At 45.7% G+C, this 23590-nt stretch overlaps 1 protein-coding gene and 1 non-coding gene across 2 annotated transcripts in view; one reads left to right on the top strand and one right to left on the bottom strand.

The window, feature by feature from the left end:
• The first annotated feature begins 1797 nt into the window (after nt 1-1797).
• Nucleotides 1798-23590, top strand: part of TESC (tescalcin) — a 45876-nt gene continuing 24083 nt past the window's right edge. Inside the window, exon 1 of the mRNA XM_060249223.1 lies at nt 1798-2104. Coding sequence (XP_060105206.1) covers nt 2047-2104 — 58 coding nt within the window. The 5' untranslated portion in view covers nt 1798-2046. The remainder of the gene's footprint in view (nt 2105-23590) is intronic.
• LOC132579781 (U6 spliceosomal RNA) lies at nt 21722-21828 on the bottom strand. Its single transcript, XR_009556000.1, has one exon. It is a non-coding gene; the product is annotated as a U6 spliceosomal RNA (small nuclear RNA).

Below are 23590 nucleotides of genomic sequence, written 5' to 3'. Positions count from 1 at the left end.
TCCGTAGGGCCTGTAAAACGGAGCAGTTCCGCCAGGCTTTTAGTTGAGGCTGCGGGCATCTATTCTTGATCTGGTTGGCATCCCCTGCTAGCACTATCACCTGTGATTTAAAAAGGAATAATATCTGCCATTTCTATGGGATATCATGACGTGAGATGGCCAGGCTGGTCAATATGTGATTATGGTAAATTTTCTGAGTGCTGTTGAGTTGTCTGCTTATAAAATGTTTTTATTGTATTTTATTGTTTTATCATATGTTGTACTCCGCCCTGAGCCCTACGGGGAATGGGCGGAATAGAAATACACAAGTCCATATAGTCAAGGCGGTATTCCCAGTAGTAATGTATGGCTGTGAGAGTTGGACCATAAAGAAGGCCAAGCGCAGAAGAATAGATGCTTTTGAGCTGTGGTGCTGGAGAAGAATCTTGAGAGTCCCTTGGACTGCAAGATCAAATCAGTCAATCCTAAGGGAAATCAACCCTGACTGTTCCCTGGAAGGTCAGATGCTGAAGCTGAAATACTTTGGCCACCAAATGAAAAGGGAGCACTCACTGGAGAGGACCCTGATGCTGGGAAAGACAGGAGGCAAAAGAAGAAGGGGACGGCAAAAGATGAGATGGCTGGACAGCGTTACTGATTTAACTAACACGAATTTGAGCACACTTTGGAGGATGGTAGAAGACAGGAGGGCCTGGCGTGACTTTGTCCATGGGGTCTCAAAGAGTTGGACTCAACTGTGCAACTGAACAACAGCAAAAATAAATAAATAAAATAAATAAATTAACCTGACTCTTTAACCTGACAAATACTGTGTAGATAAACTTCTAAATTACTTTCAATAAATCTATTCACATTCATCATTTCTCTTGCCTAATTTCAAGGTGCTGGATGCGAGTGTAATAACTTTTCTTGTTGCTGTAATGGCCTCCCTTGGTAGTTGTAGAATGGAACAAGGAGAAAGCATTGCATTCCCTGGTAATTTGGATGTGTTGATTATGTGTGGAAGTCAGTATAGCTTTCTAAATTAAGTATATATTAACATGGAGACAGAGAGAGAGAACCACTGGTCCTTTAAGCAGACCAGGGAGCAAGCTTCAAAGTTCTACAGAGCTCTTCCTCAGGGAGTATGTTAAGCATAACAAGAAAAAGAAACATGGGGAGGGAAAAGGTGGCTGTGGGTGCATAAAGGAAATACTTTTGTGTCTGCCTATGCAGTTATAGCCTTCTGAGTCCGTTGTCTTCAATAAACTTAGAAAGATATAACTCTGTTTAGGATCGCAGTTAGTCTGAAGATGGCTAGAGTTTCCAGATAGAGCCCCAGAAGTGTTCCCTGAAGTTTAGGTTAATGAGAAGTGCATTCAAGGTGCAAAAAAACCAAAAAAAACCCAGCTTGCATTGGAGGCTGTTATTTCTTTCCACGCTTTTTGGAGCAGCAACCTGATGCAAAGTGGAATGGCGTTTTGAGCCTGCAAACGCGTTTGGATAATTCTGACCCAGCGTGGTGGGCACAGCCACAAAATGGCTGTTTTAGGAGGTGCAACGAAGTTCCGGCTAGCTTGTCAGGAGGTGTGACCTAATGTGCAAATAAGTTCATGCTGGGCTTTTTCTACAGCCCCTCCCCCCCCCCAAAAAAACAAAAACAAAAACAAAACGCCCTGGTGGTTGTGAGATTTTGTTGGCCGGTCGTTCTAATGAGAAGTCTTGACAGCGCCGGAGGACTCTGGGACCCGGAGGGAGCCTTTCGCTTGTCTCCCCGTGCCTGTTCTCTAATGAGCGGCTCCGGCTTCCTCAAGATTTAAACTCCGCCGCCGCCGCACAGAAGTCTGGCTGGTGGGTGCAGCTGAGCCTGCCCTGCCTGCGCCGCTCTCGCCTGCGCTCCTCCAGCCGGCCAGCCACAGCCCCCTGCTGCCGGGCTTCTATGTGGACGGACCTCCAGCCCCGCGCCGCCCTGCTCTCGCCCGCCCTTCTGCCGGCCACCCCTGCAGCGCCCAGGCCCCGACTGGCCGGGGTCGTCTTCAGGCTGCAGCCGACAGCCTCGCGGAGGGCATGGGGGCTTCCCACTCCAGGTCGGAGGAGATCCGGGAGCTGGCAGACAAAACCGGCTGTGAGTACAACCCCACCCCCCTGCAAACTCCTCGCTCCCTCCCCCATCCTTTGCGTCTGACTTTGGGGGGTGTTTCCCCTCCATTTGGCCTGCTTGGTGGGGCTCTCTCTTCCCGCCTTTGGGATGCCTGCACTGGGTAGGGAACTGAAGGGCTTGAGGAACTCCCTCTTCCCTCGCCGCCCCCGCGTCGCCTTTATCTTTTGGCAGTTGCAGGAAGGCTGTGGCAAGGCGGTCAGGGTGTCTTGCAGGGCAAAGTGACGAGTGACATTCAGCTGACTCTCTCTCCCCAGTGGGGGGAAGGAAGTTGAGCGGCTTCCAGTGGCGTGAACCTTCCTGCCCACAGCTTTTCAGGGTGTTCTGGGCTGGCGGGCGAATGCAGAAGGCTTCTCTTTGGAACTGCCTTGGCTTTCCCCCTAGCGCTGGACCTTTGCAAGGTGTCTTCTCCCTAAAAACACAGTTGCTGGCGTTTTGGTACTTCTGTGCTACCAGTTGTGTGTTAAAAGCACTTCGCATGCCGGGGCTCTCCTTCTCTGGAGGTTTTTAAACAGTGGCTAGATGGCCATCTGACAGCAATGCTGATTCTGTGAATTAGGCAGATCGGGAGAAGGAGGGCAGGAAGGGTTGCAGCCAGGGTTTTTTTGGGGGTGGTGGTGGTAGAAAAAGCTAAGCCAGAACTCATTTGCATATTAGGCCACACCCCCTGATGTCACCATTGTTTCACACAGGGCTTTTTATAGAAAAAAGCCCAGCAGGAACTAATTTGCATTCACCCCCTGACTCCAAGCCAGCTGGAACAGCATTCCTTTGCATTCCTGCCAAAAAAAAAAAGCCCTGGTTGCATCAATGCTTAGTTCTCCTGGTCCTTTCTTACATGCCCAGGGAAATGCTGATTGCCACTTTGGGGTCAGGCAGCAATTTCTCTCCAGGCCAGTTTGGCCAGGGAACCTGGAGGTGTTTGCGCTCTTCTGGGCATGGAGCAGGTGTCATTGGGGATGCTTGTGTGTAGGGGGGAGGTATTTGTGAAGTTCCTGCATTGTGCAGGGGGTTGGACTAGATGACCTTGGAGATCCCTTCCAACTCTTTGATTCTATGATTTAGCCCGCTGTAATCCTTAGGATAACCCCGTAAGGTAGGTCTGCATGGTGATCCCCGTTTTGAAGAGTGTGGTGGGTGGAAGCTTGCTTATCTCTCACATTCCTGTCCCACCTTCCTCCAAAGAGTGCATACTTTCTCTCATCTTCACAGTGACCCTGGGAGGAAGGTTAGGCCGAGGAAAGTAACTGATCTAGGCTTGCCAACTCCAGCTTGGAAAATTACTGGAAATTTGGGGGGAGAACTTGGGGGCAGGTCCTCAGAATGCACAAGATGCCATAGAGTCTTCCTGCCATTTTTTCCAGGAACCTGATCTTTTCAGTCTGAAGATGAGTCCCTCCTGGAGGCCGGTAACCTCTTTGAATCTGGGTCTCTCCCGTCCAACACCATAGCTCACTTTCTGTCCAATTCATGCCCTCCTAGTGAATTTGGTTCCTTGATCTGGATAGCTCAGACTAGCATGATCTTGGCAGATCTCAGAAGCTAAGTAGGCTCAGCCCAGGGCTGCTATGCAGAGGCAGGCAACGGCAAGCCACTTCTCCCGCCTTGAATACCCTTTGGGGACTCTGTAAGTCAGTGGTCCTGGATGTCTCCTTGCCTATGAAGGCCCAGATCACAAACATTGCCAAGCTGGCATTTTTTCATCTGGCCTCTTTCTTGTCTTGCCCTGTCTTGGCCACAATAATCCAAGCAAAGGTCCCCTCCAGATTACGTTAGATTACTATAACTTGCTTTACACTGGCCTGCCCTTGAGACTGATCCGGGGACGCCAACTGGTGCAGAATGTGGCAGCACAAGTCCTGACGGGAACATCATGGACAGTGCATATTCAACTTGTGCTATGTCTGCCGCACTGGCTTTCAGTGGAGTATCAGGTCAGGTTCAAGGTTTTGGTGCTGACCTTCAAAGCCTTGAGTGGTCTGGGACCTACCTATCTTTGGGATTGCTTCCTCTGGTATGTTTCCCAAAGAGTGCTACGCTCCACTGAGAACTTGCTGGTGGTCCCATGGCACAAAAGACGTCCCACCTGGTGGAATTCTCTGCCAAATAACATCTGTGCCTTGTGGGATCTGCTGCAGTTCCACAGGTATTGCAAGGCAGAGAAGTTCCACTAGGTCTTAGGTTGAGGACAGTGATGGGTACCATCACGGCTGGCACTCCCCCCCTTCCCTCCCCCTTTCCAGCTTTATTTTCTCTACTTATAGAAAGCAATGACGTAATTGAGAATCTGATAACGCCATCTGCGAATTGTTCTATTTTAAATTGTTTCTTCTGTGAACTGTTTTTATCTTGATGTATTTTATCATAGTTGTTCATCGCTCAGAGCCCTGAGTACTCGGGGACGGAGCCATCCACAAATCGAAACAATAAATAAATAAATAAATGGGAAAAGAAAAGTGAATTCAGGGCAGAGGCAAGAACTGAACCAGCTGCTCTCCAGGAGAGAAAAGTCTTTCCCAGCACCTCCTACCTGACATCCTTTACCTTGGGAAGAGAGCACCTGTGACCTTCACCATGCAAAGCAGGTGATCTACAGCCAGAATGCACAGTGGAGGTGAGGCAGATAGGAGAAGTCTTGGGTTTTTAATAAATGGAAATATTTATATTCCGTGCTCTCAGTCCTAGCTCTTGAGGTAGCTACCCAACATGAAACATTCAAACAAATTAAAATGCATCACAAATAACCCTCCTCCCAACCATGAAACCTGCAATATGACATCAGAATTCATAACTAATATCAGACTAAAAAATACAACTAGATTTTTGAATAGCAGTAGCAGACAGAAAGTCAGCATGGTGTCGGGCAGTGGTCGCCAATATATGGTGCCCATGGGCATCTTTTCTGGTATCTGTCAAGCAGGGCTTTTTTTTGTAGCAGGAACTCCTTTGCATATTGGGTCTCACACCCCTGATGTAGACATTTCTCCAAGAGCTTACTGTATGCCCTGTACTAAGAATCCTGTAAGCTCTTGGAGGATTGGCTACATCAGGGGTGTGTGGCCTAGTATGCAAAGGAGCTCCTGCTACAAAAGAAGCCCTGCTGCCAAGCTTTTTTTTTTTTTTTTTACAAAGTAGGTGGGGCCAGATGGAACTCCTGCCTATCAGGGAGGAGTGGCCATTGGAAATCTGATTGGCTGTGCAGATTAAAATAACATTTTGATGGCAGCTGTCAGACCTAGTGTTGGTTTTATTCTCTTTTACAGCTGTTATCCCCTGTGCTTGGGCTCCCTCTGTATGACTCTACCTTCCATGGTGGCCATTTTGTGGTTAGCTCTACCTCCTGTGGCAGCCATTTTGTGACTGCACCTATCTTCCTTTGTCTGAATTCCAAAGGTGCCCACAGGCCCCAAAAGTTTGAGGACCCCTTGTAGATGATGAGAAGATTGGATTTATACCCCATTCTTCACTCAGAGCAGTTTACAAACTCCTTCCCTTCCTCTCCCTACAACAGACACCCTGTGAGATAGGTGGGGTTGAGGGAACTCTGAGAGAACTGTTTTTGTGAGAACAGCTCTGGGAGAACTGTGACCAAAGTTTATTCAGCAGGTGCACATGGAAGAGTAGGGAAACAAACTCAGTTCTCCCAGATTAGAGTCTGCTGCTCTTAACCATTACACACTACATTAGAGTATCAGCCTAGGATCATCTGGGTGACCCAGAATCCCCACTCTGCCCTGGATGATCTTGGGCATGGCACTCTCTTTCAGCTTAGCCTGTTTCAAAAGGTTGTTGTTATGAAGATAAAACAGAAGAGAGAAGGTTGTAAGCCATTTTGAATCCCTATTGGGGAGAAAAGTTGGGTTAAAATATCTAAATAAATGATGGTCAAAAGGGAGGAACACAGATTTGATGAAAGTCCTGGGACAATTACAAAAAACCTTCTTGCCTAGCACTTGTGGGCTTGGTGCCAGGTGTATCATTGTAGGGAGGGAATTTCACAGTTGAGGTGCCACAGCTGATAAGGCCCTGTCTCTGGTGTTCATTTGCTTTGCCTCTATAGGTGAGGGCATACAGGCTAGATCTTGGGAGGCGGAAGTTCCATGAAGGGCAGATTTTTGTGGGAGTCTGTGATCCTTAACATACTCTTGTGCCAAACTCTTGAGGACTCTATAGATTATACATAGCACTTGTGAATAACAAACACAGATATGTTGCTAGTGTGATTTTTTTAAAAAAAAAAAAAACGGGGGCAGGATATATTCCCTCTAGTCCACACTGGCCAATAGACTTGCAGCTGAATTCTGTACAAAGTTGAAGTTTCAGCAGCAGTGTTCAAAGGATTTGGTCACTGGAGAGCAGAGTAAGTCTGTTGTGGTGGAAAGTCCCATCAAGTACAGCTGATTTATGAAGATGCTGTTGGGTTTTCAAGGTAAGAGACGCTCAGAGGTGCTTTGTCATGCCTGCCTCTGCATTATGACCCTGGTGTTCCTTGGAGGTCTAGCATCCAAATACTAGCCAGGGCTGACCAGGGCCGGATTAACAGTTAGGCTGAGTAGGCACTGGCCTATGGGGCCCCACAGGGTTTAATCTCACATCTGTGTGAGAGCAGATGTTGGAGCTTTGTGGCTCTGCTCTTGCTGCTGTTTGTTTAAAATTAAAATTTGAATCCCCAATAGGGATTCAAAATGGCTTACAACCTTCTCTCTTCTGTTTTATCTTCATAACAACAACCTTTTAGGGGCCCCGAGCTGGTTTGACTCTCTTTGCCTCTCCCCCACAACTTTCTTGTTTTAACCAGTTTATTGATAGCATATGGTTACAGAACTTAATTTCCCTTCGTTGCTTCAATACTAACCCATATGACTTTTCAATCCCCCCTCCCTCCAATATAGACTTCCCCGAGGTTATAGATTCTAATTCAATACTAAAGATACATCTGACTAATCAAAATTCATTATATAAATATTTCCCCCCCCCTTCTTGCTTCTTTGTTTTTTTCCCCCCCATTATTCCCCCCATTATTACTAAAAAATTGTCCAATGTCTTCTTACATTCGACTCTTTCTCTATGTATTCTTTAAACTTCCTCCACTCTTTTTTAAATATCTCCAAATCATAGTCTCTTAATGTTCTAGTTAATTTATCCATTTCACTCCACGATAGAACTTTCATAGTCCAATCCCATTTATCCGGTATTTTTTCTTGCTTCCAAAGCTGCGCATACAATGTCCTAGCAGCTGATAGCAGGTACCAAATTAGAGTCCTATCTTCCTTTGGATATTTTTCTAATTGTAATCCAAGCTCTCTTTGCCTCTCCCCCACAACTTTCTTAAAGGGGCTTTTGAGAAGGTGCCTGCAGGTGATATTAGGAGATAATTTGTGAGGCCCCCGCTTACAAGATTTCAACTGCCTAGGGGCCTCCACAGGGTTTAATCTGGCACTGGGGCTGACCCTGCTTAGCTTTGAAAATCTGATGAGATCAGGCTAGCCTGGGCTGTCTAGGTCAGGACTCAACTCCATAACTCAACGTTAATCAATTTTCAGTTTTCCTTGTAGAAGTAAATAGCCTCCTGAACCCCATCTTTCCCATGAAGCATGTTGGTGTGAGAGCTTCAATTACTTCCTCTTCTGTAAAATGGAGATAAAACATGCCTCTTGCTGGAGGGCTCTGAACCTTTAATATTGTCTGCAAAAAATGGCCCGTAACCTTCCTTGGAGGTCAGGCAACTTGAAGCGTATCCGAGTTAAGCACGGGGCTGTCTAATTTCTTTTAATAGCTGAAGCAATTTCCATTTACTGGAACAACCCTTTTGTGTGAGAGCAGATGTTGGAGCTTTGTGGCTCTGCTCTTGCTGCTGTTTGTTTAAAATTATCGGCTGCCCCCAAAAGATGGCAAGCAGATAATGTATGGAAAACAGCTTTCCCTCTGCAGTAAAGACAAGTTTAAGAGGCAATGTTGACAAAATGTTAGATTTGAACTGGGAAGACCTGGATCCCAATCTATGCCCCGCTGCAAAGCCAGTTGGGTGCCTTGGACTAGGTAGTATTTTCCAGATGGTCCTGCCTTTAAGGGGTTCTTGCAAGTCATCCTGACATCTCAGTTACCTGGCAGCAGGTTTGTGCTACTGAACGTCACCTATGATGGGCAGTCATTTTTGTGATTGCCAGGGTTGCCAACTCCAAGTTGAGAATTCCTGGATATTTGAGGGTAGAGCCTGGGGAGGGTGTGATTTGGAGGTGGGAGCGTCCTCAGGGAGGTATAACACCATGGAGTCCCCCTGCAAAACAGCCATTTTCTTCAGGGAAACTGTTGGGGTTTAGACATACTGCTAGCAGAGTAACGTGGAGAGAACCACGAATAACAACCAGGCACACGGTTTAGCTTAAGAAACAAAGTAGTTTACTTTACTAATGAGGAAAAGGTATGACTGGGATTTCTAGAAAACAAAGGACTCAATATCCTATCTAGCTTCTAGGCTACATCTTGACTCTCTCAAGTCTTAACTTCAACTGCATGGAGATCTAAGGGCTTAAAACAAAGGGCAAGAAAACTGACCAAATGGTTTCCCACAGACCACCACCCAAATATATGGATTAGCCTATTAGGGCTCTCCCTCAATGGTCACTATACATATTGACACCTAGCCTTGGCGGGAAGTACGTGCACACATTCTCATTGGCTCTACCTACTCACTGGCTAAACATCAGCATGCATATACAAACACTTAATTAACTCATGACAACAGGAAGTGAAATTGCATCAGAAACCTAGCAGAAACTGATGCATGCCACCTGGGAATCAGTTGTAGTTCTGGGAGCTCTCTGGGCCCCACCTGGAGGATGGCAATAGAAGCGATTGCAACTGCTAAACGGAAGGCAGATGGTTGCAAATTATTTATAGGGACCTGCTACAATATTTCTGTGTTCACATGTGTTCACATGTGATGCTGTGGAAGAAAACTAGTTGTGTGGGCTGGCTGTAGCAATTGTGAATAGATGAGGCTTGGCTAATAAGCTGTTCCTGGTGGCAAAGTCCAAATTTATCTATAATACTACTAAGTAGGTGTGACCGCTAGCAAAAGGTGTGTGGCTCTGGTCATTTAGTTTGGCTGGAGGGTTTGTTATTTCCATTTTTATGAACAGAGGGGCTTTTTTAAGTAACAAAGATTTTTTTTTTAAAGTGAGGTTACAGGGTTCGAAAGAACAGTTAAAAAGTTTGCAAAGACAGTTTAGCAATCTGCACAGTTAATTACATCAGTCCAGAATTGGGTTGCTAAGATTGCATAACCAAAGAGTTGTCATTTACAAAAGGAAGTGAAGGGCCAGTGACATAGTGGAAGAGCACCTGCTTTTCATGCAGCAGGTCACCAGTTCAACTCCTCGCATCTCTAAGTCAAGCATCTCAGGTGAGAGGTGCTAGGAAAGATCATTCTTCACCGAACAACCAGGAGAGTTTCTGCCAGTTCAAGCTACAGTTGCCAGCCTCCAAGTAGGGGCCTGGTGTTCTCCAGCCAGGTCTGAAGTTCTTTGGGTGCCTCCAAGAACAGCTATCAGTTCTCCAAAGAAAATGGGAGCTTCAAAGGGTAGGCTATACCATAAAGTCTTGGAGAAATGAAAGTCCTGGAGTGCTGTCACATCCCTAAGCAACTCCCTTTCCTCCCAAATTCCACCCTCTTCAGGCACTTCCCCGAAATCTCCAGCAGTTTTCTGAGGTTGAGTTGGCAGTCCTAATCAGAGCAGGTACCCCTGAGCTAGAAATACCACTGATCTGAGGCAGTAGAAAGCATGCAGGCTGATATTTTCACATAGGTGGAAATCATTTTGGGGAGGAACAGTAGCTCAGTGGTAGAGCATCTGCTTGGGAAGCAGAAGGTCCCAGGTTCAATCCCTGGCATCTCCAAAAAAGGGTCCAGGCAAATAGGTGTGAAAATCCTCAGCTTGAGACCCTGGAGAGCTGCTGCCAGTCTGAGAAGACAATACTGACTTTGATGGACCAAGGGTCTGATTCAGTATAAGGCAGCTTCATATGTTCATATGTTCATTTCATGTATAAGAGATCTTGTTTTGTCTGATGGCATGTTTTGAATGAGGTGTGCATGGGTGTAGCAGTTCTCTTTATAAAGTGACTTGTCAGCAATGTCTGACCGTTGCTTCCCAAACCATTCACAATTCACATACGGGGCGGCCCAGATAAGCCTAGGGAACTGTTTGCCAAGCCTTCCTTCCTTACCCCATGAGAGAGAGAGGAGAGAAGGAAGAGCAGGTAGATGCAAGTTCTGCCACTGGACTCCCCACCCAGCCAAATGGCAGCAGAGGCGTGCTTTATTCTGTCCCACCCAAGTTGGTGCACCACACATTGGGTCTATCCTTGCCCAGCTGGCTTAGAGAGTGGCCAAGCCCATGTGCGCCCAACAGTGGGCATAGAGGCCTGACTCTAGCCATGCCTAGGGTGGGAGCAGTGTTCCCTCTAAGCCGTGGAGTCTTGTGAGCAAGAATTTTACTTTGTGAGCTATTGCATAAATTAGTTTGCTCTGGGGTTTTTCCTGAGCCAGTACAAAAAAGTAGCATGATCTGGAGGCTAAAAAACTGTGAGCTAGCTCACGCTAACTCAGGTTAGAGGGAACACTGGTTGGGAGGTGGTCACCTGGCTGGTGGTTGGCCTAGGGTGCTGAAAAAGACCCTTGGCCTGACCCTGTTCATGTAAGAAGGGAAAGGGCAGTTTCTGTTTCTACACATTTCTCTCTCTCCCCATCTGCAAAGTTTCAAGGAGTGAGGAGCGGGGAAGAAGAGAGTTTGCATGGAGAGGGAATCTCTGTAGAATTTGGCCCACGGGGTTTCCAGCTGGTGATCTGTAATGTATTTATCTGTGTGCGTGATGTATAGACCACCTTTCCTAGTGAGACTCAAAAGCAGTGCAAATAAAACAGTATAATATGGACAAATCCTGCCTTAACTGGGAGTCAAATTTAGAGAGGGAAAATGTACCAAAGCAGGATAGCAAAAATTGGCACACACTGTTAAAAACAATAGGATAATTAATATGTATAGCAAACAGGACAAAGAAAAAGGGTTACAAAACAGGTGAGCAGTGCAATAAAAATAGTGCATTGAAGCTGGAACACAAAGTTAGAAGACAGTGTAGTAAAACACTATAAAATGTGTGTGTGTGTGATGAGTGCTGTCAATTCACTTCTGACTTACGGCAGCCCTCTGAATGAATGACCTCCAAAACATCCTAACAGCCTTGCTCAGTCTTGCAAACTGTGGGCCGCGGCTTCCTGAACAGAGCCAGTCCATCTCATGTTGGGTCTCCCTCTTTTCCTGCTGCCTTCAACTTTTCATTCAACATGCAGTAAACTGTATAATGGAAATTACCTAATTATGCACTTTCCTGCAGACTTGAAAACCACAGGCCGCTTCTCTTTATCAAAACGCCTTCCTGAACCACCCTGTTTTACATAATCTGCAGAAGTGTGGGTCGGGCAGTTAGCTAAACTGTGAGCCATTGGTGCCTGGTTCGGCTTGGAAAATTCCTGGAGATTTGGAGGATAGAGTTGAGGAAGGTGAAATTTAGGGAGGAGAGGGACCCCAGAACAGCCATTTTCTCCAGGACGGCTGATGTTTGTAGTCAGGGGATCAATTATAATTCCCGGTGTATACCAGTCCCCACCTGGAAGTTGGCAACCACATCCTTAACCCAAGCTTCTGGTGGCAACTAATAAGATCATAAGCTGCATGCAGAGAATTGTTTTCGATGAGTCTTGAGGTTCAGCACTTAGTAGCTAATGTTTTGTGATGATGACGGACAGTCATGCACCGTTACGGTCTTCATATGTGTTTGCTTTTTTTCTGAACATGTCAGCGGCTGAAAAATGGGCCGCACCTCAGTGAGATCTGCAGAAGGTAACAGGTTCTTCCCTTGACAACTCTGCTTTTGCATTTCTGGCAGCAGGGATGGGGAAGAACCGTTTGACATTCCTGGCCAGCCACTGCCAGTTGGAGCAGACCGTTATGGGCAGGGGTTAGCAACTTTCCATTGTTGAAGAGCCAAACTTGGTCAGAATTCAGACCCAAGAAATCAATGGAGAGCCATTTGCAGAACTTCAACTATGCACCTGAATGGTAGTGATGATTGACAGGTTGATTGATAATCCATACAATTTCTGCAGGTTGTTGTGAGCCCTTTGCTAGGAAGTGGCAGACACGAGATTTTGCAATATGTTTATAAATATACAAAAGAATACCCTGTGTTATTGTTTGCGTGTGCTGGTGTAAATCTGCACATGCTTGGCACTTGAATTACCAGTAACTATTAGCCGATGCTGTTTTCCTCTCTAAGGTGCCTTTTAGTCTCATAAAAACAGTTTCTGGCTATTCCCTTCACATATCGGTTATTCTAGCATCCCAAAGTTAGGAGCTAATGTAAAATATATAATTTTCTTCTTTCTTCTGTACTGAGCCGCATTTGGCTTCGCAGATCCCTGGGCTAGATGGAGCAGCTGTCAGTTATTATACCCCTGCTTCATTAGTCCATGTATATTGGTAGTGTCCTTAAAATGAAAAGGGCTCCCCTCCTGTATTTGCTGCCCTGTCATCTAGTACAGGGTTGGCCAAACATGCTTAACGTAAGAGCCACATAGATCAGATCTTTGAGAGCCACAAGGAAAGGAAGGAAGGAAAATACATGGAAGGAGGAGGGAAATGTGGAAAGAAAGCAACTTTAACTTTACATGCATTCTCTAAGCTGCCAGATGGCTTGGTTTGTCGAAAGGATTTAAAGAGAGAAATGCCTTCTCCAAGCTAGCTTGGTGGGTGGTGGAGGCTTAGAGAGCCACACAATATGCATGAAAGAGCCACATGCAGCTCCCAAACCACAGTTTGGTCACCCCAATCTAGTACAACCTTGTGCACAATGCAGGAAATTCACACTTACTCTCCCCCTCCCCCAGTGACCCCCGCTCTATGCCCAGAATAAAAAAATCCAGGATCTCTGGACCAGTGTGGTCTGGAGGAAAATTTCTTCCTGGCCCCAAAGCGGCCAAGAAAACGTTTTCCTCCAGCAGTAAAAAGTGCTGTGTGTGACATGGATCTTCCTAAATTGCATTTAATTACAAAGGCCTTTTGCTGGCTTTCTCGCTGCTCCAGGAGCTGAAATCAGACTGGAGAGGGACACCTCCCCCTTTCCTTCTTTTTTCTGGAGAGGATTGACTAATGGCCAATAAGCTGGGCACATGAGACTCTGTTACATTTTCACCTACTCTTTTGGCTGTGCTGGGTTTGCATGCATGACTAGCAAACCTACTGTACCCGCGCGTGGGGTGCGAGGAGAGTCAGACAAGACCACAAATCATCCGTACAAATGTCATTATCTAAGACTTGGAAAGAGTGAGAGGGAAAGAGAGAAAAGAGTTTTTAAGACAGTTGAAAGTTATCTGTGAAGTGGTTTTCTCTGACACACACAGACTTTTGCCCATTACTCACGCATACCTTACTGCAGATTTTCAGAGCAGTAAGCCTTTAATATTGACTTTAGACTCTGTGCTGGCCTTATGCACCATTCTTTTTCCTCTGGAGTACTTATTCTGCAGCTACAAGCAGGCAAACACACTTTTAAAAAATCGGAGTGGGATGTCTCTTGCGATGTGGGGGTGGCATCGAATTTTTTCTCAATTTATGCAGCTGTGCAATAGCATCCAGCAAGAGCCTTCCATTTAAATGGTTGTAGTTTCGTTTTGCACATGCATTTTAGCCTGAGGGTGTTGTGAGGATAAAATGAAAGACAGAAGAACCCATGTAAACTGACCTGAGCATACACTGGAAGAAGGATAAGATGAAAATGAGAGAGAATTCCTAGCTAGATGGACTGATGGTTTTGCTCATTGTACAGGCAGAGTCTGGTTACTTCCATGTGCCACAACTCAAAGGTGGAAAGTCCCAAATTCAATCCTAATACCACCTGTGGTTAAGGAACATGCTTGAACTGCAAGTCATTTCCTATTTCTTCCTATTGGATCCCTAGGAAGACAGCAGAACCCTGCAGCCACCTCAAGACTCCTTTTTATGAGGTGTCTCTTCCTTTTGTACCCCTGAGGTACCATTTCCAACCTGAATAACTGCCAACTGTCACCAGTGACTTTTAGGAGTATCTCCTGGTAGATGGAGTCACACGTTAGCCATTTAGAGGCCCTGGCTGGCTGCCGTGCCTCTCGCTGCTGTTCTGCAAGCCAGCATGGTGTGTATGTGTGACTAATCTATCACAGCTTCGCACTTCAGAGCTTTCTTGCTCAAGGGATGGAGACCTTCTTCTGCCCCTTTCCAGCACCGCATGCTTCAGATAGTAAGGCTGAATGAAGTGGGTTCCCCCCCCCCAAGATATCAGTCTTAAGAGTATTTCATTTTAAAGGAATGTGTGTAAAAGAATACACGTTTCCTTCAAGAAATAAGGGCTTAGCAAGAGAAAAAAGAGAAGGCGAAAACACAAAGTCTTCTATCCCAATATTAAGCGCTTTCATGATGTTGAATTTTAGGACAGGCAAGCTTTACTTAAAGATTCAGTAAGTTGAAGTTAGATCTCTGGGTTGGCTTTCCGTCCACTGTCTCCTGCCTCATGGGCAAGATGGAGTCCCTAGGTAAAAGCTTAGTCCCTCATGTCTTCTGCCCATCCCCAAATGGAAGATACCCCTCTTCCCTATGTCCAGCATCTTTATAACCTCTCTTTATCCCCCCATCTTTGGAATCGCCTTTCTGTCCCAAAGGATGTGTTCCTTCCAAACTTTATGGCTCTAGGTGTAGCTTGCTGCTGGTGGTGGTGAGAATGGGGTAGTCAACAGAGCTTTTTTTGAGCAAGAGCACACAGGAATGCACTTCCGGCTGGCTTGGCACCAGGAGGTGTGGCCTAATATGCAAATGAGTTCCTGCTGGGCTTTTTCTACCCAAAAAAAGCCCTGGTGGTCAGTCATTAGCGTGACTATGAGCTTGAGTGCTCTGTCCTGGGAGCTCAGCACCTCCAGTCTCCAACTCACCTCTCTTTTCTACCCTACCATGGACAGACAGCAGTCACAATAATGAAACATTGGGGTGAATTCTTGGGTGGAGGCACCTCAAGTTGCAAAGCTGGGCAAAACACCCCTGAGATCTGCTGCCAGTCCTAGTGGCCACTGCCAGTCTAGGATGGACCAGTGGCCTGATTTGGGGCTGCCAGCTCTGGGCTTGGTAAAATCTGGAGATATGGAGGCAGACCTGGGAAGGGCAGTGTTTGGGGAAGAGAGAATGCCACAGAGTCCACCCTCCAAAGCTGCCATTTTCTTCAGTGAAACTGACCTTAGTCATCTGGAGCTCTCCAGGTGCTACCTGGAGGTTGGCAACCCCAGGTCTGATTCTAGATAAAAGAGCTTCCTATGTATTCATTTGGAACCTGCGAAACCTGTTTAGCAGAGGTGAAATGTGCACACTCTGAGCAGCGATTCCTTCTTTCCAACTACCGTCAACTCTCCGGAGGGGATGAACCGCCTGCTTCCAGTCTCAGAAGGAAGCAAGAGGCAGTTATGGCAACACAACATAATCCAACAGGGGCCTTGTTGCCATAGCCGGGACTTGGGCGAAATGTTCCTGGTGAGCTGAAAATGTTCAGGACCATTCTGACTTTCTCTTGGGTGCTGCTGTCTCCTTTTCATGTTTAAAGAATGGTTGACTCAGGACTTTTTTGGGGGGGGGGGGAGGTGCTATTTATTTTAATCCTCTTCCTTTGGGAGCAAAGCGTGTTTTGCTGAGAGAAGGTGGTGCTGGGAGCCTCACTGAGATGCCAATGAAAAAAATGCTTTGATGGCAAGTTTTCTCTTAGGTGGTTGGATTTCTTTGTGCTTTCCCAGGCTGCCAAGTGATCTTCATTTTTGGCCATAAATATGGTTTAAACTGTGCATGATTATGATAAAAAGAAAAAACCTTATGGGATATGCTTTGTTGAATATTAATGATGGGAAGAACTCACAGAATATGTTTTCACTCCCTGGAGCTGCGCAGTGAGGAGTCTCTGTTCTGTATTTTGGTGGGCCTAGATCCAGATGTCTCTGCATAGGTTGCCCTTGTTTGTGTGCCCCTTGTCTGGCACCCAGTGGAACAATGGCCATCTTTTCTATATTGAGATTGGTTGTTGATGGTCAAGTGTTGTTTCTAGAGCAAGCGGCAGATGCTTGATCAATCGCTTTTGAGGGTGAGGAAATGTTCTAGACAGCTTGGTGTTTGAGAGCCAGTTTAAGAGCAATGGACTCTAATCTGGAGAACTGGGTTTGATTCCCCACTCCTCCTCCACATGCAGCCAGATGGGTGACCTTGGGTAAATCAGTTCTCTCAGAGCTCTCTCAGCCCCACCTACCTCACAGAGGGTATCTGTTGTGGGAAGAGGAAGGGAAGGAGACTGTGTAAATTTAATCTCCTCCTGAAGTGGCTGGTGGCTCCTAGCAAAGAAGCATTTTACATTCTGAGCTGCAGGCAAGCCAGAAAGGGGGTGGGTGGGTTATGGCATAGATCACAAAGGAGATGAAAATTTGAGCTTTAGCAACTGTCTGGAAAGGAGAGCCTGGAAGGGGAAGCAGTTCCAGGAAGATTCTGTTTTGTTCTGGGGACAGTCTGCTTTACAGACTATCTGGGTGCTTTCCTGTTCCCTGTCTTCTCCTCAAGCACCTCCCAGGCTCAGTGGAATATTTATAAAGAGACAATAAAGTCTTTTTTCTCCCCATAAACAATTTTTATTCATTATTAAAAGAAAAAAAAGGGCAATACATAAAGCAGTAAACCGATATATACAATAAAGTATAACATAAACATTAAGATCTACATCTTGGTCAAAACTGACAATAATACTGCAGGGAGGAGAATCAAGTCAAACAGAAACTACATTTCAGCAGAGTAAAATACTCCCCTGTGGCACAGAGTGTGGTAAAGCTGAAGTACTGCAGTCCTAAGCTCTGCTCATGACCTGAGTTTGATCCCAGCGAAAGCTGGGTTCAGGTAGCTGGCTCAAGGTTGACTCAGCCTTCCATCCTTCTGAGGTCAGTAAAATGAGTACCCAGCTTGCTGAGGGGAAAATGTAGATGACTGGGGAAGGCAATGGCAAACCACCCTGTAAAAAGTCTGCTGTGAAAATGTTGTGATGCAGTGTCGCCCCAGAGTTGAAAGCGACTGGTGCTTGCATGGGGGACTACCTTTAGCTTTAAAATGCTCTCATATACAGAATGTTTGAAGTTCATAAGCCTTTGGGTCTCTCTCTTGACAAGGAAAGAGAGCGTGTTAGTGAGTTGTCCTTGGAACTTCCAGTTTGTAAAGCAAAACATCTGGCTGTGTATATATGATGCCCCTAAGCAAAAAGATCCGTCTGTTCCCAGCTCTCTCACAGACAGAAGACAAGAACTTCTAGTAAAAATGGAAAGCCACAATTGATGGTGGTTCTCTCTGGGAATACTAGCTATAGTATTTTCTCTGTCCCAAACCTGTGCAAGTTCTGCATTTGAAGTGAGAATAGAAAACCAGTGACTTTTTCCAAAAGTACCACATCAGTGTCTTTTTATATCTCTGTGTCCAAATCCCAGTCTTTGTAGCTGTATGAGGAAAGTAAAATCTACCCTTTATGCATTGCGTTATGGTACTGACCTCTGGAAGGAAACTTAAAGACTATTTTAATAACGAGGGAGGATAAGTAGGGCAATCAATTGACTGACATTTTAAAGTTAGCTAAAAGCTAAGTGGTCCTGCATGACAGAATCCTAATTTTATTTTATTTTTAATGGCATTCATGCCAGGGTAGTCTCCCCCCCCCCCCCCGCATACCCAAATTCTTGCATCGACTAACTTAATAATAACAATACATTCACAATGTGCCATTGATTTCCTCGTGCAGTCATTCATGGCTTGTTCCTTCTCAAATTTCTAGCCTTCAAGACTTCATTTCACCTTGAGATGTGTAAGTGATGGCTAGTGGAGGAATGATGAGCAAAGTTGGATACAAAAGAATAAAATAAGAGTCCAGTAGCACTTTTAAGACAAAGTTTTATTCAAGGTATAAGCTTTCGTGTGTTTCGTGATGCAGGTTTAGAATGCATGGCATCAGTGGCCTCCATATACATCAGTTGCTTTGTGCTCTTCCTTTCCTACGGCCCAAAGCGAATGTGATGGTTTTGAATGAGTCAGGCCAATTCCAGGGTGTGTGTACTGCTGGTCATAAACTCAGAGACAAAGGGGAGGTCACAAGCGAGGCATAGTCTAGGAGCAAGAAGGGGTGGAGCTCAGCTGGTTGGCTAGAAATGGGAAGAACCAGGCCTTTTTTATAGCAGGAATGCAGTTCCGGCTGGCTTGGCATCAGGGGGTGTGGCCTAATATGCAAATGATCCCTACTGAACTTTTTCTACCAAAAAAGCCCTGGGAGGAACCAAGCTGTTAATGAATTGGTATTCGCATTGTTTTACTCTGCTGTGAAGCTGTTAATCAAATAATTATTAAGTCAAGAAATGGCTCAGTTAGATTAATTGCTGTTGCTGGGTGCAGTGAGATCAAGATGGATAGCTGCGTTAGTCTGTCTGTAGCAGCAGAAAAGAGCAAGAGTCCAGCAGCACCTTAAAGACTAAGAACATTTGTGGCATGAGCTTTCCTGAGTTACTGCTCCGTTCTTCAGATACAACTAGAATGCGAGTCCACCTGTCCTTAAATGAGAAACAATCCCTGACAACACTAGAGAAAAAACCCCTCTCTGAGACATAAGGACAGATGGACTCACATTCTAGCTGTAGCTGAAGAAATGAGCAGCGACTCAAGGAAGCTCACCCCCTGCCACAAATGGTGTCAGTCTTTAAGTGCGACTGGACTCTTGTCCTTTTCTGCTGGTTGCAGTGAGTGAGTTTGGATTATACAGGCATAATCTGAGGTTGCAACGTTAGAATCCCCAGACATTTACCAATGTTAGATAGGATAAGAATCTGAAGGGGACTTCTCAAAAGGGACCGGACGTTCCACTGTGAATATATAAACTAGAGCATTTAGAGTTTAATGAAGGGCACATTTGGCTACAGCTGAAGATAGCTGTACTTTGCTCACAGAGAGGCTCCTTCTGTTTGATTGACATTTTGAAGAAGCAGAGCTGGGAGCCTCCGTTGCTTTCCCTTGCTGTCTGGCTCAAGACCAGGACTGCAGTTCTGGCCAGCTTGGCATCAGGGGGTGTGGCAGATGATTTCCTGCTGGGCTTTTCCTACACAAAGTCCTGTGCAAATCAATGGTGATGTCCTGGGGCGTGGCCTAATATGCAAATGCATTCCTGCTGGGCTTTTTCTGCAAAAAAAGCCCTGCTCAGAACAGCAAAGCTGGGAGGGGAATGGACACAGAGTAAGGGCTAGTGGGTTCATTCCCATTTTGGTAAGACTGATGCTATGAATAATGGCTTCTTAGAAGTTTTGTAATGGCTTCTTCCCTCCCCCTAGGATTGAATGAGGTGTCTCATCAAATTGGGCCCCAAATGCAATTGGAATAAATGAGCAGCTCAAGCAAAGAGCTATCTTCTGGCAGCACCAACGCCCAAAGAGGAGATCTTGTTCTCTGCAAAACTGCAAAAGCCGTTGGCCACAGACTTTGAAATCCTGCAACCTAGATTCACAGCTTTGTACCTGGAAGGGTTCTATTTACTTATTTAGTGCATTTTAAAAACAACAGCAAATCCTCTTCCTCCAACGAACTAAGGCTGGAATATGTTGTTCTCCCATCCTCTGAATCAATCCTGTGAAATAGGACTAGCTTGAAAGTTTCAAGGTCACCCAGTAAGTTTAATAGTGAGGCCTGGAGATCTCCCGGAATTACAACTACACTCCAGGCTACAGAGGTCAGTTCCTCTGGAGAAAATGGCTTATTTGGGGGGTGGACTCCATCATGGTGTTATATCCCACTGAGATCCCTCCCCTCCCCAAATCCAGCCCTCCCTCCAATCTCCAGGAATTCCCAACCTAGAGTTGGCAACCTCACCTTGAAGTGGAGAACTTTATTTCCCCCCCTCCCCACATCACTTTCTTACAGGTACTCTCCCTCTCTGTTTATTTCTAAGCATTTAGCAGAAACAGCCAATGTGCACATGGTTTTTTTTCCCCTTCTACCATAAGGACGAGAATACTTGTGCTTTTGAATTTCAGAAATCTCCCTTCAGTGGGTATAATATAGTGGGTTCAGTGCATTGAGGAGGAGAGGTTGTGGTGATAATCAGCTCTTTATTAGATACAGCACAGTATAGGGCTGCACTGAAAAGACTGCTTAGCCAACGGGGCCAACTATATACATCTCTGGGTTCCCGCACAAGCATGTTATTGGATCATTCAAACCAGCAGGGGACCCGTGATTGGAGCAGAAGGACTGAGCTTGGGGACTTGGGAACAATGGGCAGCAGGATTCAAATCCCTGCTGCCCATTGTTCCCAAGTCCCCAAGCTCAGTCCTTCTGGCTCCAGTGAGCCTGTCAGGAACACCCATCACAGTCTTCAGTTTGGTCCGCATACGTAACAGTGGGGTTCTGAAGTAGCAGCAGGTTCCATGTCACTTCCGCATGGGGATTGTTTGTAATTGTGGCAGTGGAGCCTTCTAGCTTCTTTCACCTCTTGCACAACCCAGCTGCCTTCTGCCGCATCTTTGGATGAGCGATCGTATAGTGGCAGGGTGCCACAGAGGAAACAGTCTGGCTGGCAAAGGCCACGGCTCCTACTTGAGTGCGCTTTCTGAGGAAAGTGTTTTTCCTCTCCGGTAAACAGCTTTAGTACAAGTTTCCCTGCCTGCCTGTCTTGTCATAGCCTCCTCCAGATGGAGGGCAGATGGTTGGAACGGATGGCGACTTTCCAAGCATAGAGAGCAAAGCAGCGGGAGGTGACTGCCGTGTTCCTTCTTGGGATGGAATGCCAGCGACCTTTTCCCTTTCCCTGGTCTGTATATTCACTGATTAAGTTTAAAAAAACCACCAAAACCTTTATTCCCTGCCTTTCCATTTTTAAACCTCCGAGGCGGCTCACAGAAACTGTTGAAACGCCACTCGGGAGCGCTAAAATAAGCAGAATAGAATTGCACAGCCTTAAATGGTTTTGAAATAGAGACAAGGCCATAACTATATCCTTCACAATCACACAGAAGCAGAAATAACCTTAAAACTGCAGGAAACCAGAGACTGGTGGTAAAAAACCCCCTCTGCATTAAAATAGCAGCAGATACATTTTTTTAAAAAAACTTTGCAAAGGATTCAAAGCTGCCCAAGGCTGTGTAGAGTTTGTACTGTGTTGAAAAGGGTGATTGGTGTGTGTTGTGGGGCATCCCCTGGAAAGCTGAGTGCATGAGGCAAGGGCTCTGAGATGCTGCCTTCCATCCAGCCGCTCTGCAGAGTCATATGCAGTGGTCATTTTGTAGAAAAAGAGGTGCCAGAGCTCATTAGCACAACTCACTAGCATAACTCCTTTGCATATGCCAGACACCCCTGACATCACTGAAAGATATACTAAATTATATCAGCTCAACATCTACCTTAAAATGCTTCTTGAATTAGAATTGTCATAATAAAACCTTACTCCCATCATACTTTTTTTTTAATGGAACGCTTCACGAATTTGCGTGTCATCCTTGCGCAGGGGCCATGCTAATCTTCTCTGTATCGTTCAAATTTTAGTATATGCGCTGCCGAAGCGAGCACCCATCATACTTTTAAAATTACTTTCTCCTATGTGGCAACAATGGCATGATGAAGATTTCCATCGGTCTGTTTTATATGTTTTGGTTATTTTCCCTTTTTTTTGTGGGGGAAAATTTTAGAAAGTTTGTCAAAGAGTCCAACAAAATTCTTACAGGGGGTTTGAACAATGGAGCACAGAATCGAGTATTGTTTTGGAGTAGGGGTAAGAAACAAAGAGCACAATAAAATTTAGAGGTTCCAGAGCTCCGCTCTTGTGAGCTTCTGCCCAAAATGAGACCTGGCCCTATGTGAAGCTTTCTTCTGGTGTTAAGAACCTCTTCCCCTGGAGGAAATGTTCTTGGGTTGGAAGAAGGGTTCACACTACAAATGAGTCATTCCAGAAGGGTCTGTTGCCAGATTGCAAAGCGGCTAGCGTTCATTTCTCTTCCTGAAGTGGGGAGAACGCTGAGCATTAGGGTTGCCAGCTTTGGGTTAGAAAATACTTGGAGATTTGGGGGTGGAGCTTGAGGAGGGTGGAATTTGGGGAAGGGAAGGAACGCAGTGGGGCATAATGCCATAGAATCCATCTTTCAAAGCAGCCACTTTCTCCTTTGAACTGATCTCCATTGCCTAGAAATCAGTTGTAATCCTGGGAAATCTCCAGTCACCCCCTGGAGATTGGCCACCCTTATTGGGCATGAGCACAGGGAGCTCTGGGTTTGGATTTTTCCTGTCCCACAGAACCCAATAAGCAAGATCAGCATCTCTGGGACTTCTGCAGCTGGCTTTTACCATGTGAACTTTGCATGAACTTTGCAACTGGCTTTTACCATGTGAAATGGCAAGATACACTTGTTTATTATTTATTTATTTATTTATTACATTTGACTTATATCCCGCCCTCTCTGCAAGCAGACTCAGGGTGGCTCACAGTATCATTTACACAGTTAAACGAATAAAATATATAAAACCATAATTTACAATTCAGTTTAAAAACATATTACAATTTTTAAAAACCATTATATAGTGCTGAATCCATACATTATAAGCAGCATTAAAATTCCAAACAGTGATCACCGGCAATCTGTGTGATGTCCGGTGGCAGCCATCTTTCCATCAAGCATCGAAGGCCTGCTTGAACAACTCGGTCTTATGCAAATGCACTTGCAAATGGTCGCTGAAGTGCATTGAAGGTGGATTGAAAGTGCATTACTCTGTGTGTGTGAAAGTACAGTCAGCCCATGCAGCAGAATGAGGTGGCAGAATCCTGATGGGTAGAGAAGACTGTATCATACCAGGTCACAAGTGTGTGTGGGTCCATTTTTGAGTGTTCCCCATATGAAGAACAGAGCTGAAGAAAAAAATGAGACCGTTTTCGCACACAGCTTACCATGGGGTCACGTTCCTGTTCTTTCCGCAGCATCCGTCGGATTTCCCATTATCTGTGCCGAAGTTACAGGAAGTCCCGCGGCTTTTGCATAGCAAACGTAAACCGCTAAAACCCAGTTAACGTTTGCTGCGCAAAAGCCGCGGCACTTCCTGTAACTCCGGCGCAAATAATGGGAAATCTGACAGATGCTGCGGAGAGAACAGGAATGTGACCGCATGGTAAGCTGTGTGCGAAAACGGTTTGAATTAATGTGCATGGGAGGGGTGGTTTTATCTCAGCTTCCTCTCTGCTTTACTAGTTTTCTGCTTGCTGGGGGTTTTTCCCCCTAAAGGACCACTGAAAACACGTTTGACCTGTATGAAGTGACACAGTCACACCTATTCCACCTCAGAA

This window comes from Heteronotia binoei, chromosome 11 (assembly GCF_032191835.1).
Source record: "Heteronotia binoei isolate CCM8104 ecotype False Entrance Well chromosome 11, APGP_CSIRO_Hbin_v1, whole genome shotgun sequence".
NCBI classification, from domain to species: Eukaryota; Metazoa; Chordata; class Lepidosauria; order Squamata; family Gekkonidae; genus Heteronotia; species Heteronotia binoei.
The sequence above is the reverse complement of the archived record's forward strand: the minus strand, read 5'-3'. Positions and strand labels throughout refer to the sequence as shown.